The sequence below is a fragment of the Globicephala melas genome, chromosome 9 (assembly GCF_963455315.2).
Source record: "Globicephala melas chromosome 9, mGloMel1.2, whole genome shotgun sequence".
Classification (NCBI taxonomy): Eukaryota; Metazoa; Chordata; class Mammalia; order Artiodactyla; family Delphinidae; genus Globicephala; species Globicephala melas.
In genome coordinates, this window is record NC_083322.1 from 55,818,724 (window position 1) to 55,835,632 (window position 16,909).

Genomic DNA, 16,909 nt, shown 5'->3' on the forward strand with positions numbered 1-16,909 from the left:
CAACGTTTCTGGTTAGTTAAAACATTATTTGTATTTGCATTTACAAATTTAGCCCTAGCTTTCATTTCTGAGCTCCCAAGTTTTTCCAGCCTATGAATATCCAATTTAACAATGCCAAAGTAAGAGAATGCTACGTATTGAATTTGATTGCACAGATACCTTTTGAAATGCATATTGTTAGGTTAAACAGGGGATACCTGTACTTATTAAAACAGCCTCTCTCGGCTCAACTGCCACATTGTAATGGTCAAAAAGCTGCATGGCTTGTCAAAGGCTATCCAACTGCACACATGTTCGATTTGTGAGTTAGGGAATTATGAGTTGTATTTTAAAAGGCAACCCAGCAAGCAGCTGGATATAACACATTTCCAGGCTTCACGGCCCTTCTGGATGCTTCGTTAGGCCTCTTATCAGAACAAGAAGAATGGAGATCTCTGTTATGGATTTCCTGTGGCAAGTAAAAGACAAGGGATGATTTTCCAGTCCATTTCCCCTGGCAACATGCTCATCAATCACCAGAGGCTAGGACTTTGTTATTTTGGCTGGAGGAAAGAAAGCTCAGTGGTTTCTCTCCAAGTGAAATGGGACTCCCTCCTACCCAATACTTTAGGTTATCATCAAGAGCTGCTGCTGTGTCCACTTTAAGAGTATCTTCTTAGGGGCTCACAGAGCTAAGTTGGAACACAGCAATTTTACCCACTGTACTGAGGATTCAGTCTGGGATACAAGCAATTCAATATTTTGAATGTGTTTCGTGATGCAGTTTTCTAAACCCAACAAGGGGACCACCAAAGCTATGGGTATTCATCTTTCTATAAATGACATATCTTCAACAATTTTCATTTACTATCATCTACCCTGGTCTATGTTCATCTTTGTGTGCTCAAAAGGCCACAAATGGGAAGAGACAATAGACTTTAAGGAAAGGTTAAAAAAAAAATAATAATAAGCATATATTCAAATTCCCTTTGTATGGCATCACTTTCCCCCTTTAATTTTGAAAAAAAGTAGCTTGTCTTTGAGTGGATAGCGGAGTTATTCACGTTATTATAAGGGCAAGTGTATTACCAAGATCGCTGTTACCATTTTGTCTCAAATTAAATAATTTACTTTGGGGAAAATAGGAAAGACAACTGACACTCTTTCATTAAACTAACTCTGCATTCACAACATCTTATCTATTCAATATCTGTGGGCAATCTCCCTGTAGAGGCCAATTCAGGGTTTGAAAAGAAATGTTCCCTTTTTAGCAGGCACAGAATAATGCATAGTCCTAAACAGCCTTTGCTGAACTATATACTGTAAGTGTTATGAGCTGATTTTAACAAGAGGATTGAAAGTTGATTCCATGTAAAAAATATTGAAAACCTAGAGATCATTAAAGAAACCCACACCAGTACCTGCCACTGTAGTAAAAACAGGCTTGTAACTTTATTTTATATGCAGACATTAATTTAAAAGTTTACGACTCACCAGCAATTGCTTCCATTTACAATAAACAGAAATTCCTCCATTGCCCATTATACCATTTAATGGTAAAATGCAGATAAGATTAAAGGAGATAGTAACAATGGTGTAAGACTGATTAGAAGACCCGATCACTTTTTTTCCCCAGTCTTTCAACATTTGCCCTTTTATCCATATCATCAGCATCAATAAACAAGTATTAAATGTTTTGATGTACACACATTGATTACTTTACAAAATCTGTCCTATTGTGTCGCCTAACCACAAACGACATGATATTATGTTGCTAATTCTTATGTCGGGCTCAAGAAAAGATTCAGATATAAGAACTTCAACTTTTCTATAATAGAAGGCATTCCGTACTAAAACACATAACACCCTTTTGTCAGATTATAAAAATATTAGGTTGAATCAGTCAACTACTGACAATTGCATATGGCTTAATGTACATGCTCACTTATATATTAACAACCCACACCTTAACAGAGATATACACTTAGTATTTTAACGTTATTTCCTTCTAGTTTTCTATGCATCTATTTGAAATAATTTCAAAATTGGGATTGTATTATATATACAGTTTGAATATTATCTTTCTTTAGGCAATTCTTCAAAAATGAGTCTTTTTGAAAAATCATTCTGTTAAATGAATTTTCATAATTCATTTAATCATCTCCTATAATGATACATTCTGGTTTTAATGTGCATTTCAATGATTATTTGTGCAGTGGAATACCTCCCCTACCTATCTACCAGCGATTCTGTGCATACGTATTTCTTTGTGAATCTGTCTGTTCATGTTCTTTATTCATATCTGAATTAGGTAATTTTCTTTTTATTGGTTTCTAAGGGCTTTTTATATGTTAAGTATATTAAACGTCTGCTGTATTTTTGGCAAATATTTTATTTGCCTGTTAGTTCTATTTGTAATATTTTAAGTTTAAAATTTTTATGGTCTAATCTATGAAGTATTTCCTTTGTGACAACTTCTACTGTTTTATGCTTAGAAAACCCTCCTGTACTCTCAGATCTGATATTTGATATATTATTCTATTCATTAAAAAAATTAATAGCAGCACCCCCCTCATATACACATACCTTTTAAAACTATAAAGTGTTTAGACTTTATACAAAACCACAAAAGACAGCAATTGCTTGGTATCCAAAGCTGGAATGCTGTCTTCAGCCTCCTAACCAGCACTAAATGTTACTAAATCAGTCCTGTTTCTAGCAAAATTTACAAGCAAACTCAGCTGTCTCTTTTCTAAGGAAAATTTCCTGCTGTACAAAGGGTTACCTCTGAACAGTATCTCTATTATTTCACCCATGACTCCATTCCTAATTTTCTGTTTTCTGGCAGCTGCTCTCTAACTTACAAATAATGCATGTCTTTGTTTAGAGTTCCTTAAAAAAACTGTATATTCTAAATGTGGAAGAAAGCTCAATTTATTTTACTTTGAAACCTGAGAAATCAATAACATGAACCATATGTTAATTATGGAACTTGGTGATAAATAAAGTAAGAAGTCCTGTGAAACTGTGGTGGTGAAAGTGATGGAGCTGAAACAGAAAAGAAGTCCTTTCTCTTGGTGTGCGATGCTTTCATAAATCTCCCTGCTTGGGACGACACCAAAATGCAACTCTTTTCTTAACTCATTCTAATGTAACTTATATTTTACTTTCTTCCCAACTCCTGTTTTTTATCAAGATCTTACAGCAATCACGAGAAGCATATCAAGGGCCGTTAATACAGTGGCAACATTTAGAATATATGATGCCAAAGACCAACTTAACCAATATTTATGTCCTTGATTTTCATTTATTTGGAGTCATGTAGTTTTGCACTGAAGACATGAATCAAGCCACCTTTAATATCTGGTTGAAACATTAAATGACTTCAGGTCTACAAGATAAACTGCTATGACTAGAGAAAGAATCATAATGGGGGAAACAAAAGTTAGTAATGTAATGTTTCAGATATTTACACTCAGCATCACGTATTTTTAAAAGAGCTAACTTTTAGGGAGTGGTTATTGAGGGTACATAAATCTCTCCTTTTTCACTGGAACCCATTAAATCAATTCTTCTCTTGTTACTACAAACCAATGTCTTCCGTCTTCTTGCACCCGCAGCCTCCTGACTCGGAATATATTTTTACAGAGGGAAGAGACGGAAGGAAGCAGGGCCCTCACCTACAGCTTTTATACCACACCTTTGTCTCAGTAAACACTTCAGGTCTTCAGCTATGGGTGATGGTGAGTTCCAGATTTAAACAATAAAATGTGATAGTGAAATTAAAATGTTCATTAAGTGTTCAGTAAGTGTTCCAACATATTCATAAAACTAAACACATTCACAGAGCAACTTCAATTAAGGATATCTATTTCCAGATCAATCAGCATCTGATGGCTCAGTGTAGATTTAAACCCTTTTAACATTGCAGTTCCTAAACTTAATTCGGAGTGAAACCTCCTATGCCCTGTGGTCCCCAATTTCCTGCTATGTTCTATTTTAGCTTTCCAATCTAAAAGTGGTGTGACTATACTAGAGTAGAATGATAAATATTTCTTTGGTTTTGTCCAAGAAAGGAAAAATGAACAAGTATGGTCAGGGACAGCAGAGAGCAATGGTAAATATAAAAACCAACAAAGCTACTAGCTTACATTTGTTAAAGGCTTAGAAACACAAGTGGAAGAAATTCTGAGCACTCATTATCTTCTAATGCGTGAGCCTCAAAGTAAGTACCTGAACACTGTTTGGCCACATTAGTGTCAGCACTAAAAATCTATGCCTATGATTCACTTAAGTTTCATATGGTTTCGGTTCCTCGTCAAATCAATAAAACAGGGTTAGGAATTCTGATCATTACCCTTGCAAATCTGGTAATGGTTTACTAAGTTAGGACCACAGAGAACTGTGAGAACATTAAGTGAAATGAAACAAAAAGCATCTTTCAAAGGTCAAATCATGATATGCCATGAACACTGTTTTTGAGAAGAGTAGCTTTCTGGGCGGCTTAAGACTTTCTAGTTAGAATTCTCATGTTCCTAAGCGTTTTCTCTGTAATTCATATAAATGAGTTAGCATTTTCCAATAGACCATCTTAAGGAATAAAACATCAGTGCTTTTAAACAAGTATTCATACAGTCAGACGGCGTTAGTTAAAATGCCACACCTGATTCATCTGAGCTTAGATTAGAGTCCTCTGAATGGCCGGGGCCACCTACTCATAGGCAAGCAAATATTCCAGAGGTTTGAGTCATCTCAGACATTTTCCATTTCCAAGTAGGGTCATATGTCAAACTGTAAGGAGTATCTTTTAAACAGCAGTGTCTATAAGCAACATCAGAGGGTACTTATTGGAAGCTCCCTCCTGAGATTATGTTTAGGGCAAGACTGTCAATTTAAATGAGCACCCCAGGCGACTATATAAGGTGATTCACTGACCACACCTGGAGAAAGAGCATTATGTTTACCTTAACTTCATTAACCCCTTATGAGATGGTAACTCATTTTTACAAAATTTGTTGGGTTTAGTCTGTTTTCCAGGCATCCAAATTAGGCTTCCATTGTACGGTGGTAGCTAGAGTTTTTAAAGATTAGATTTATACTTAGTCATTTCTAACATTCACAGAATTTTCTTTTAATTCCTAAGACATCGAGAGTCACAGTGTTCAGATGCTTGCATCAAGGCCCTGATTTAGATAAATGAATCCAAATTCAGGTCAAACTCTCCTCATTTGAGTTTTCCCACTGGAGTCAATCTTTTTGGAGAATTTTGCTCTTTGATAGTGGTGATGAGAAAGAGGAAGGGCAGAAGGAGAGTATTTGCAACAGTATTTCATTTGCTAGAGATATTTGATTCTCATACCTACCATTATGAGGTTTTCATTATGGACTTCATTGCACAACCATTTGTGAAAGCACTTACTCATTTCAACAAATATTTAATAGAACCAATAATGATTTTAACTGCAATGAAACAATTGATTAAGCCTTTCCACCTTGCTTAGGAATGAGGAAGAAGTTACAATCTTAGATAACTGGTGGATACTTTCTCTAGATGCCTTTCACTAATTTAAAAATTAGTGACTGCAAATCATTAGCAACTGCTCTAGTAGAATGTGCTTTCTTAACTTCCAAACTCCACAACCACATGGGTATCTGAAATCTCTGGATACGAATGATAAAAATCCAAATGAATAAATATAGGAGAGTTTTTCCAATTAGATCTTTTTAAAGTAACTTAACTCTTTGAAGCTGCTACTTCTCATGGTGGGGATGAGAAAGAACTTTGCACACACAGTGAGTATATGGAAACTTACATTTAAATTTTAAAAAATATGTCACTCTACCCCTGAGAGATGAGAATGGGCTCTAAGATTCATAGCGTCCATCAATCGCTTCATTGGACTCAGTGTCCCATCCTTAGTATAAAACACAATTAGCAGAGTCCAACATTGAAAGAGAACAATTTTGGGAATTTAGTCAAGTCAGTATTATATTAAAGGAGAAAATGCCTTATAGTTCTAGTGGAGATCCATTATTGGTTTTAGACTATATCTAAGCCAAGCCAACCAAGCAAATCCTTAGTTACAATATGGATAATCCCACAGTGTCCCTGCCCACCATGAAGAAAGAGCCACGTAGATGTGTTGAGCTATGGCATATTCTCAGCTTACTTTTCTATTTTATATATGTATATGCATATATATGTATGTATATGCATACATATGTATTATTCTGTTATATATGTAAATGCATATATATAATAGAAAAATAAATATATATATATACTTATGTATGCCTGAAAAAGTACAACTTCCTCACTTGTACAATGGGAAAGTAGGTGCCTATGTAATCAACCCTCTAATTAACTCTGAAATGTAGGCATCAAAATATAGTTACCAACACATGATTACTGGGGGTCATCTATATATTCCAGACAGTACTGGGGATAGTGCAATAAACTAGAGTCTGGACTTCAAAGCTCTCACCTTCTAGCTGGGAAAAATATAAAAAAGTGAATGAGATCACTTCGGCTAAGTGTTGAAGAAGATAAAATGGCACGACGTGGAGTAATGTGGTAAGCTGTAAGTAGGTGTGGAGTGGTAGGTGAAGTGATCAGAGGAGTCGTTAGGATAGAACCTGAGTTGGGATTAGAATGGTGAGAAACAGGAACCCTACCTGTGGGGCTTGGGAGGGAGAGGCATGGAACATTCCAAACACGGTGAACAATAAGTACCCACGCTGAGCTGGAAGCATGCTGGAAGAACAGAAAGAAGGCAGGTGTGGCTGAAGGACAGGGAACCAAAGGAGTAGAGGCAGAGCAGAGCTTGGGAGGAAGGGGGTGGGTAGGAAGGAAGAGCTCTAGGTCATGCAAGACTTTTTATTTTATTCTACAAGTCATAGCAAACTACTGGAGAAAAGTTTTCAGCAAGGGAGTAATACTTTTATTTATGCTTTAATAAGGTGCCTCTGGTTGCTGTATGGAGGATAATCTACAACAGGGCTGGAGTGGAAACAGCATATTGAGTTAGGAAGCTGGTCTGATGGGTTGGACCAGAGCTCTAGCAACAAAGATACTGAGAAGCAGTCGGACTGGGGTTATCTTTTGGGGATAAAACCAAAAGTACTTGCTAAGGGATTAGATGAAGATTGTGAAGGAAAGAAGGCTAGAAGGATCCTTAGGTTTGGGGCTCAAACAACTGGGCAGATGGGGAAGGCTTGAGCTGGGGAGAAGATTCTTGGGCAATGTTTTGGTGGCGAGATATCAAACGGAATGGTTGGTCGACTATAACGCATTTAGAGCAAGGGGGAGAGGTCAGGCTGGAGAATAATGATACCTGAGGGTTTGGGACTGAACGACATCACCTATCACCTGGCCAGAAAGTGTAGACAGGGAGAAGAGAGATGAGGGTGAAGCTTTGGATCACCCAACATTTAGAGGAAGAGAGCCAGAAAAGATACTGTAACCAGGGAGCTTAGGCACACACTAAACTTGGGTGAGGAATATCCCTCTTCTCTGTGGAGCATCACTCGGCCATCTGTCACCATGGTGATACGCACTGGGTATATACTGCCTGCAACTTTTTCATGGGCTCTATAAACAGATTTAATGCCCAAGGTGAGGAAGCACTTTCTAAAGAGATTCCAACTTACCTATTATTAGCTTGATCAAAGTGTCATTTGTTTATTTTAGTGAGTCAATATTTATTTTAGTGAGTCAGTCTTACAGTACCTTTAGAAAGACACTAGTGTTTTTTTTTTCTTTTTAACCCATATTTCCTGTTAGGAAAAAAAAAAACAACCACAAAATAACTCTGTTATAGTTTGTTATTACGTACTTTTAGATAATCATGTATTTGCATAATTCTGTCCTCTTTCTCCGATATTTTCATCTACTACAAGGGCTTGGGAAATTGCTTAAGGATTTGTTTCTGGGAGAGTCCTCAAAATCTAGATGATCTAAAAATGTTCTCCCTGAAGAGTTACTGAAAGTTACCACAGATGTAGCTCACTCACCCTACATTTCCCCCTAAATTTGAGGTAAACTCAGTGTTGACTCACTTCCTTCCGATCAGCTCTTCTATTAGAGGTGATGATGGTCAATTGCTGGGGCCACTTTGATTTAACCCTCTAGCAACCCCCAGGGTGGATGCCTAACTTTTGCTTAGCATTATGGCTGATGTTCCTGTTTTAAAAATCCCCCCAAATTCTGTGTGTTGGTGGCGGGGGGAGTGAGGCGGGCACATACACAGGTAAGGGTGGGAACGAGGGTGTGGTCTGTGCGGAGAAAGCATTTCTTTTGAGTCAGAAGACTACATTCCAAGCTGACTTTCCACAGAGAAAATGTATGACATAGGTTACATTCCTGATGAAAGTTCAGACGCCTGAGTTTTAAAAAGCAGAATGCCTCTAAGCACAATTGTTAATATACCACGAATGATGTGCTTTTTATAAGGCATAAGAAGGGTCTAGAATGCGCATAGGCTGATTAGGTAAAACATTCCAATAACCAATCCTGTAAAATGTTACATTAATGTGGAAGGGTAGTGAAACTTAAATGAAAGACTCTTAGGACTGAGGCTGGAGAGAGCCCAAAGCCAGGGACTGAGGAGGAAGCTGGGGCAGAGCTACGCAGAGCCTGGGGAAGCTAAGAGTGTGTGAGTATGCGTGTGTGAGTGTGTGTGTGTGCGTGCACATGCGCACACGCATGGGGGGTGGAGGATGGGGGGAAGAGTGGGGGGCAGGGAAGGAGGCAGGGGAGGGAAAGGGTAGAGGGAACATGAGATCTTGAGTACCAAGAAGAAAATAAGCTGTCTGGGCAACCACACTGGCTAGCTACAAACCCTGAGAGATCCAACTATACTACAGGAGTGAAGTAATTTAAGTCACATTGCTGTAAGTTGAGGCCCATTTTAGAGTAAAAACCAACACTGGCATGACTGACCTATGAGGTCCTTTGTACCAGAACTAGTGTTATTACAACATTCCACTTTGCTTATTACAATTAATCTTATTAAACAGTCCTCTCAGGCATCTTTCACAAATGCACTTTCTTCAAAAATTATTTCATGTGACTACAAAAAAAGCAGTGTGCATTAAACACCAGGAAAGATGTGTGTGCATGTGCCTGTGTGTGTTTTTAAAACCATGGTCTATTCAGTTAAGTCCAGCCTTGCTATTAGATTGAAAAAAATCTCCTTCCAGGATCCTTATCATTATTGTGAAGTATTTGTTCTTTGAATTTCTTGTCTTGTTTTTGGGATCACTTTATTATGCAACATCTGCTCTGAATTTCAAATGTGATAAACAGAGTATGAGTGTCGGTGGCAGATGGCTAATGACCGGCAGCGACAGGGCATTCAAGCCTGCCTTGTTTTCTGGGAAGCGATATTTTCATGTTAATTTGCTCTGTGTCCTGCAAAGATGAGACAAATCACCTGCTCATAATTCAGGCAAAGTGGAGACCACTAGCAGCGGAGCGGGGCCGTGGCTTGATTCCTTTAGGGGCGAGAGGAGAGAAGGCTCTGAGAGGCTTTCCTCATCAGAGTCCAGGGACCAGGCAGTCACTTTGCATTATGTCAGATGGAGAAAGATGAATCAGCCCTGGGCATCCCAACCTGACACCAGAGCCACTGTTTACTGCAAGCAGATATTATTCATGAAAACAGATCTTTCCCAGAGGCAGAAAACAGGTGCTATTAACAGTGTGTGTCAGTCTCTGAAGTCTGGGTTTTGTAAAATAAACTTAATAGTACATTTTATCTCTTACTGAAAATATTACAACCAACAGAAATCTCTAAGAAACATTCAATCGAAGATAAAATGAAATCTAATTCACAGAGAAAAATGACCCACACAGACACATAAACCTTGAGGTCTTTCAGCCTTCTCAAGCCATATAGAATTCATCTGTCATAGAGATACACAAATAAAATATAATTTTTATTCCAAGACTGAGTCATCCAAAGAGGCCATGTGGTCTTGAGCTGAAAGAACTGTGTTCTACTTTGGAGAGGCAGCTGGTGTTCTCTGTGAGCTTTCAGTGCCTTTGAATTTCTATTCGTGAAAAGCGTGTTACATGTACAAAATGTCCAAAGAATGAAACTAGGTTCTCAAAGTGTTAAAAAGATAGTTGAGAAGCCAGGTCATATACTAGGAGAGATAATGTACTAGAGAGGGAAGCCTGAGTACCAGATGATAGTTTAGTAAAAGAAGGCATTACCTTTGAAAACATGTAAAGCATAAGATTTTACACAGGAGTCTCTCCCCATATATATCCTGCCATATAGTTCTTTTTCTGGGTAGCAGTTACACATGACTAAGGAACAAGGTGAGGGAATTTGTTTACAGTTCTTTCTGATCCTCTCTCATAAGGTAGCAGATAAAGGCATGAAAGAGAAAACCTAACAATCTGGAAGCCTTTTTTTTCTTTTCTCATAAAGTCCCCATAAATGAAAGGTGCTACATAAACACAGGTACTCAGAATGTATTATGAACCCCCAAAGAAAAAAATAAGACAATCATAAGGTGTCAGTTATTGCCTCATAAGTTTAAGCATGGCGGTCTAAGAAGACAATGTCGAATCTCAAATGATCAAATTAAAATTACACAGACGGCACTGCATTCCTCCACAATTAAGTACATCAAAAAATAACATTCTGGGCTTCCCTGGTGGTGCAGTGGTTGAGAGTCCACCTGCCGATGCAGGGGACACGGGTTCGTGCCCCGGTCCGGGAAGATCCCACGTGCCGCGGAGCGGCTGGGCCCGTGAGCCATGGCCGCTGAGCCTGCGCGTCCGGAGCCTGTGCTCCACAACGGGAGAGCCCACAACAGTGAAAGGCCCACGTACCGGAAAAAAAAAAAAAAAAAAAACATTCCGAACTAGAAATAGGAAAGCAAGATATGGCAACAATAAGCCTACGAGGCAAAGTTTGAGTATCTGTTGATGTCACAGCATAGCAGTCAAGAGGTTTCGTTATGCAAATGTCACCATCAACATGAATGAATATATCTCAGGACATCAAGAAAAGAGATTAAAGAATGTGATGAAAACTTCAAGATGAAGTATGAATAAGACGTATAAATGTATTTATTTATTTTTAGAACAGGTGTATTGTAAAATGTTGGAAAGAACCACCTATGATTTTATTTTATTCTCATAAGCCTCTCAATGACAATTTTCAGTCCAGACCATATGATAATGACAGAATTTCCTCTAATGAGTTCACCCAACTATCAACGTTCACAAATACTTAGGGCTTCAGGGGTGGTTTTCTGCCATTTTTACTTTTAAAAACAAATGGTATTAAATGCATGTAAAAATTGTTATGTGATATATGTAAGCTGGGAAAATAAGCCCATCATGGGCTCTTTTTTTGTTTGTTTGTTTCTTTTCTTTCTTTCTTTTTTTTTTTTGGTTGCACCATGTGGCATGTGGAACTTCCCTGACCAGGGATCGAACCCACACCGCCTGCAGTGGAAGCATGGAGTCTTAACCACTGAACCACCTGGGAAGCCCTCACGGGCTCTTTTTATAACAAACAGGTTGATGAAAATGGTACTGAACAGAAAGAGTTTACCTCTGTAATAGCTAGTCAGAGACCATGCAACATCCCAGTTTTACCCAAGTACGGCTCACCTAATGCAATTTATGTCCTGAATGTGCGCTCGAATATAGTGAATTGAGGCGGACCAACAGGTAAACAGTGCCACAGAAAACATGGTGGGGGACAGGTAGTGGAGGAAAATTCCCACAGCCTAAACCAACTGAATATGAGGTCTTTCCCTGACTTCCTGTTTTACACCTATTTCATGTTAAAATATTTTACCTATTTGTCTATTTTGCAACATGGCGAGTTCTGATATATGCAAGACAATGTCAATAATAATATTTATGATTTCGAAGAACATTTTAGAAAATATTTTGGTACCATAATGCAAAGAATGGTTCATGACTTATGCAGTTTTGTGTCCTCAAAGTGCCTAGCACAGAACTCACCCTGTAAATATTCAATTAACCTTTGTACGAGTATATTCAGAAAAACTCTTATTACAACAAAGCATTCTATATAAAGAATCCAATCCATGTTCCCAATAGGTTCCTCATAATAACAATATTCACTTGATATAGTTATTGAGACTTCTCATAAATGAGCTCTACAACAACAAAATATTTCTGTTCTCTGGCTGTGTGCTTGAAAAATTCAATTAACCAGAACCTCAACTAGCTGGAACTTCCTACTGAGCAGCTGTTTATCCTTCATACCAGTGCTTAAAAAGATGTCAACTTAGAAACAAAAGATAAAAGTGTTCATTAAAAATAAATTTATGTCAATCACATATTCAGCTTAAAACTATCCATTTGATAGTATTATAGTGCTTTTAAATGATTACTCATGTTTTTAAGGATGGCCTTAAAGAACCTCAAACACAAATGCTAAAAAAAAAAACCCTTATATTTAATAAGGAAGAAAAGTAGATCAGCACAGTTCAGAAAATTTTTAAAAATTAAGGATGAATGGGCATATCTGAAGAAAACTCTAATTTGAAAAGATACATGCACCCCAGTGTTCACGGCAGTACTGTTTACAATAGCCAAGACATGGGAGCAACCTAAATGCCCTTCAACAGATGAATGGATAAAGAAGATGTGGTACATATATACAATGGAATACTACTCAGCCATAAAAAGAATGAACTACTGCTATTTGCAGCAACATGGATGGACCTAGAGATTATCATACTAAGTGAAGTCAAACAGACAAAGACAAATATCATATGATATCACTTATGGGTGGAATCTAAAAAAAATGATACAAATGAACTTAATTTACAAAACAGAAACAGACTCGTAGACATAGAAAACTTACGGTTACCCAAGGGGAGAGGGGCGGGGAGGGGGGAATAAATTAGGTTTGGGATTAGCAGATACAAACTACTATATATAAAATAGATAAACAACAAGGTCCTACTGTATAGCAAGGGAACTATATTCAATATCTTGTAATAAACTATAATAGGAAAGAATCTGAAAAAGAATATATGTATATGTATAACTGAATCACTTCACTGTACACCAGAAACTAAAAACAACATTGTAAATCAACTATACTTCAATTAAAAAAAAAATTAAGGGTGAAAACGAAACGGGTCTTGCGACTAGCTTTTAAGTTAGCAAAAGATGTTCAATGAGCCGTTAACATACAAATTAATCGCCTGAAATATTTCAGTTGACCATAGTTTTATTTTACTACGAAAACATCAAAACACCATTAACCGCAAACCTTAAATAACCACAGCCCTTGCACCCACCTCTACCTTTGTGGGGCTGTTGTCCCTGATGGCTGAAGAAATTTAACAGCCTCCAGGAGAATCTCCTGTTCAACACAGAACGAAGTGACACTCCCTTTCCCTGGATAGATGAAGAACTCAAAAAATACTTTTAACAAGTTACCTTGTCAAAAGCTTCTGTTGATAAGCACCAATCCCCCGCTCCCCAACCTTGGGTTGGCCATCCCCCGGCTCCTCTCCTTCACCTCACCTTAGTGACCACCTTTTTGCCTGTTCCTCTCTGAATCCTGCTTACCTCTCTACTCCCACCCTTGGGAGTTTCCCCCACCCCACTTCATTTTCTACTCTTGCCTGATCAAGCCTTAGTTTAAGCACATCACTCTGGTTTATCAGTCATTTTAACTACACACACTTTTGCAAATGATTCCACTCAGCAGCCTCTAACGTCCTAGGAGAATTTAACGTGAAGCTCGAAAGAGCCATGTAGGTGGCAATGTAGGGTATAAATATATGGTTACCTTGTCTCGCTGCTTAAAAAAAAAATGACCTCCCCCAAATGAAATTTTTGAACTTAGAAATAGATTAGAAGAAGCTAATGCTTATTTTGACAGTCCGTGTTTAAGCTGTTGGAAGTCATTTAAAAAACAATTTTCAATTAATTATATCTGAAGAAAGGTTGGCAATGTGTCTTATTTATTGAGTACCTATGTGTATAAATCACTGAGTAGGGACTGTCAGGATACAAAGATGAATGAATAGGTAAGACATGGACACAAATAATCACAATTAAATGTAGAAAATATGATAAAGAGGGAGAGATGTAGAACAAGCTATAAGACAAATGAGATTACATCCAGCTATAAAGGCTGCTCAAATGATATCTCGGGTGGGCCTTGAAAAATGTAAGCAGAGAGTTATTGGTGGGGGGGAGCAAAGGAATGGCAACGAGAAGGAAGCCCACGGAGGTAGGAAATTATGAGCCACAGTAAGAGGATGGGGATTAGCCCAATCTGGCCAGAAAGCAGAGAACACAAAACAGGGCTATACTCTGCCCTGCATGCTGAACATGGTATTTTGGACAAACTCATAAAGGAAAGAACTGAAGCCACAGGATTGGAATAGAATTTGAGTGAAAAAAGGGATGCAGAGATAGAAGAGAAAAGGACCAAGAACAGGTAATTAGGAATACCTATGTTTAAAGGGCCTTACTGTCCCTGAAACTGCTCAGGAAGCAACGAGACCATTCCTGAGCACCATATTCTTTTATGAAAGGCAGATAGGAGAAAATAAATTCTACATTAGTCTAAAACCCAAGAAATAAATCATTCAGTACATCACGTTCTAAATGCATCAGTATCTGGGAACACCACCTAGCTATCACTAAAAGACATTTCTTACTCTGTTCAGAAGATAAACTGTTTTCGGCTATTAACTCCTATCTAAAATGATGCTGAACTCTAGAACTCATTTCTACACAAAGAATGATAAGGTAAGGAGCCTGTTTCACCTAATTCACAAAAACAAACAGGTCTTTGTGAAAACCTGCCCATGATATGCACAGATCTACAAGATCGACTCGGAAGTTCAATTAAGCAGAACAAAGTAAGACCAACAGAGCTTTATAAGTAGCTCTTCCCATTAGACCTAAAGGAAGAAAGGACCTCTAGTCAATACAATCCATCTAGCTTGCTGACCTCCAAGGAGTCTTAAGTCATCTTTGAATCCCAAGAGTTTGGGATGGTACCTGACACTTAGGCTTCCTATAAATGTTTTATGAATGAGGAGAAAATGGAGAAAGAAGGGCCTAACAATCAATATTTCAGATTTACATAGCATAGGTATGTCCTAGGACCAGTATACAATTACATATTCAATATACTCATGAATGATGTTTTAAATTATAACCCTCAGAGTCCACAAACGATCAGAAAAAGGCTGAGCTATACTTACTACACTATATTTTCTAAGCTTAGGGCCAGATAACGTACAAATAGATATTTTCCAATAATTTTAATATGTATTAGAACTAAAGGGTTTTTTCCACTGAGCCCTAAAATTAGTGAACTAGAATATACCCCATTCTTTAAACATCCCACTTAGTCATACTAGATATATTTAACTATATATTGAGTTCCAAAGGCTCTAATTTTGGCAATTTTCATAAGGAAAGAGTGCCATTGTTTATATAACAGTGTGACTGTTTGACCAGGCAGAGAGATGATTCTTAGTACCTTTATGGTTTCAGTGGGCACTCCAGGCTCTGGAACTTTATCCAAATAAGTGGTCAAGTCTTGATCAACATGTTCAAACACTAATGTTAGTTTGGTTTCTCTGTCTGTTCGTGACACTGTGCACACATCAAACAACCTAAAAGGAAAAAAAAAAAGAGGTATTAAGTAGGTGGTAATAAGCAAAGAAGTAACCTGTAAGTCTTACACATATCCCTCAATTTGATCACATAATTAGGGGGAAAAAAGGACAGGTTTGATCATTCCTTGTGATAATACGTAAGGATACCTAATAGGATCTGATAGTTTAATATCGATATGAAAGTTCAGGGGCAGAGCACTTGGTTAAGTGGTGACAAAATTCACAATGGCAAAGAAAAAGCAACACGACTGCAACATGAGAATGCCTGCTTGGAGGGCTCCTTAGTTAAGATCTTAGGCAGAATTTGCTGATAGAGATAGTTTCAAAAACTGCAGCCTCTAGGAAAAATATGGTTCTTAGCTCACAGGTCAAGAATTATTAAAGAGACAGATTGAGCATTTTCTGGAGATGCTGGACTCTGCAATTTAGATTTTCCTGGAATTTAAGGTCTTATAATTATGCCTATGAAAATAACTATAATGGAATAAGGAGAAATTTGGTTTATTTCTAAGAAAGCCTTCTCATCCTGGTGAATCAAATCATTTCCCTGGAATGGGCATGAATTCTTAGTTTTAAAATTCCAAATATCATGCTAATAAAAACTGTGAAATTTTAACTTTTGGGGGGGGCAGAAATTGCATTTGTAAACTATATTGCCCTTAGATGATAAAGGCAGATTGACAAACTTTATAATTATGTTTGGATGGGAGAATTCAATTCCTTCCATAAAATCCTACGACAAATTCAAAATTTAAGTTTTAAGAACAAAGCCTTCAGTAGTCAAAAGAATTTTCAAGACAAAGGACAGAATTTCCTTTAGCTTCAACAGACAAAGATACTATCTGGCACATGAGATGCTCACCAAACATTTAAAGAGTTAAACACACCACCCATAAACAAGCTATAAATAAATTTCTTGACAAGAATGTAATATAAATACTAAGAAAAGGCGAATAAAAGTGCTACTCATATTACTTTCTTTCATTTTTTAAAATGAAACAACACCTTCTTCAAAGAAACTAACTATAAATGTGCATATAACCCAGTTACTGAAAGGCAGGGTTGACTCTCAGTTATCCACTTTGTACATTACCTCTTAAATTTTTAATGCCTAGCTGGTTCACCACGCCACTCTACTGCATTTCTGGGCTAAATGGGCTCCATAACCTTTGGTACTTCAGTGTTAATCTAAAGTAAACTTTAAAAGAAACTAAAGAACACCATAATTAAGTTAAATCAATGGGGTGAACACCACCACCACCAACCACACATA

General features: G+C 37.6%; 1 protein-coding gene across 1 annotated transcript in view; it reads right to left on the reverse strand.

Moving 5' to 3' along the window:
- Positions 1 to 16,909, reverse strand: part of CDK6 (cyclin dependent kinase 6) — a 220,256-nt gene that overhangs the window by 146,970 nt on the left and 56,377 nt on the right. The window contains exon 2 of the mRNA XM_030857271.2: positions 15,498 to 15,633. Within this exon, the coding sequence (XP_030713131.1) occupies positions 15,498 to 15,633 (136 nt within the window). The remainder of the gene's footprint in view (positions 1 to 15,497; positions 15,634 to 16,909) is intronic.